We start from the raw sequence: 1,820 nt of genomic DNA, 5'->3' as shown, positions 1-1,820 counted from the left end.
ATATCGGGATATATCGTATCGTGACCCCTCTGTCATAATGTGTATCGTATCGCCAAATTCTTGCCAATACACAGCCCTACTCAAAATGAGTTGATTTGAGACATACCTCAGAAAAGGGGGTGAAAGAGGGGTTTGTGGAGTTACAATAAGGAGGAATTCAGAACAAAGCATTGCAGTTCCACTTTACATAGACCCCAATCAGGATTTAAAAGCATGATATGTTCTTATTACTTAGTAATGCTTGTTTAGACCGTCACCAGAAGATAAACGGGGCAATCGTGTTTTGCCTGTTTGTTTGTTAACACTATATTTCATGAACCCCCAGACACATTTCAACGAAACTTGTAGACTAATCACAGGATGTACCTCTGCCACAAAGAGTCCTACTGGAGAGGTGACAAGGTGGGCATCATTTTCACGGTCGAGAGCTCTTCTAAACGGTTTCATTGTTATCCCCATCCACACTGAGTATGCCTAACGCTAATGAGTATGATGCTCATTAGGAGCTGGTGTGGAATCCGCACATCTTCATTTTGTTTCACTCACCATTTAACGCCTCCTCTTCGGGAAGTTTTCCAATGAACAGATCTTTCCTCTCCAACAATGTGCTGAACAGCTTGCTGCAGGCGCTGACAGCATTAAGAACATCCTTCTCTTTCTCTGACTGTTGACACAAAATGTTCATTGAATGCTACAATTAGCTAAACAACATAAATTCTATGTTTTGCGAATATATATATTTTTCTCTTACCTGAAGAAMCTCCAATATATCAAATACATCATTGGCGTGCTTTCGGCTTCCAAGTATACGTTCAACAACACCATCTAAGTCGAGTTTAGTCCTCTTTAAAGTTAACTCAGAACTCACGTTGCGTTTCTTGGCCGGCGCCATGTTTACTGAGTTGATGCTGCGTTCGCGCGACTCCTCGAGAATAGGAAAAAAGAAACTCGTTTTTTCAGCGCAACGGGGGAAAATCAGCGGGTATCTAGCTCTTTTGTAATGTATACATTTTATCTTGTATTTAGAGTAACTATTGGTAAACGTGATACATAAGGGCGACCAAAAATATTTTTCCACTAATGTCTCAGTATTAAGATATTGATTAAAGTTAACAGCAGGTATTGAATGCATCATTTATTCTAAATATTTAGCTGACCAGAAGATGGCGCTCTCAGTGAATGTTTTATGTAAGAACGCAGGAAGAACTTTTGAATGAACTACAATACATTACTAGCCTGGTTTAAAACAGACCCTGTCCTTCACTTTGCTTCGTACAAGGAGCAGTGAAGGGAAACTAGAAGTGAGCGGAGCTGCGTAGGAAGGCAAGGGCCAGGCTAATACATTACGATTTGAMGATAAATTTAAATTATTAGACCAACATGCACTGTCTAGACCAGTGTTTCCCAAAGTGGGGTCCTGAAAAGATTTTCTGAATTAATTACATTTTTGCCTTAGCTCAGTGTATTTAAAATGGATAAATGTTGTATAAAAATATTGTTACTATGCCCATGTTTTGTTGACCTGATACAAATGTTTATCATCCAAAAATAGTTGGGGGCACAGTTCTCTGCTACTATTATTTTGTGGGTCAAAAGCTGAAAAGTTTGGGAACCACTGCACTTTGGTTCCCAAAGTTGGGCTTGGGACCCAATTATGGGTCATGAAGCACCTTGGATAATCTCCAGAAATCAATTTAAAGGGTAGTAAATAATTGCTGATGTAAATCTCTCATGAAAGCCCTGCTGCGAAGCAAGAGGAAAGGAGAGAGGGAAAAGTAACTTATAGCGGCAGAACAGGTTGGAAGATGGCTGTTTGGTGT

The 1,820-nt window shown here is 39.8% G+C and overlaps 1 protein-coding gene across 1 annotated transcript in view; it reads right to left on the bottom strand.

Moving 5' to 3' along the window:
- Positions 1-909, bottom strand: part of noc4l (nucleolar complex associated 4 homolog) — a 9,510-nt gene extending 8,601 nt beyond the window's left edge. Inside the window, exons 1-2 of the mRNA XM_014003920.1 lie at positions 752-909; positions 547-664 (exon numbers count right to left, since the gene is read on the bottom strand). Coding sequence (XP_013859374.1) covers positions 547-664; positions 752-892 — 259 coding nt within the window. The 5' untranslated portion in view covers positions 893-909. The remainder of the gene's footprint in view (positions 1-546; positions 665-751) is intronic.
- Positions 910-1,820: the final 911 nt, after the last annotated feature.

Source organism: Austrofundulus limnaeus, unplaced genomic scaffold, assembly GCF_001266775.1.
Source record: "Austrofundulus limnaeus strain Quisiro unplaced genomic scaffold, Austrofundulus_limnaeus-1.0 Scaffold20, whole genome shotgun sequence".
In the NCBI taxonomy this organism is placed as follows: Eukaryota; Metazoa; Chordata; class Actinopteri; order Cyprinodontiformes; family Rivulidae; genus Austrofundulus; species Austrofundulus limnaeus.
The sequence above is the reverse complement of the archived record's forward strand: the minus strand, read 5'-3'. Positions and strand labels throughout refer to the sequence as shown.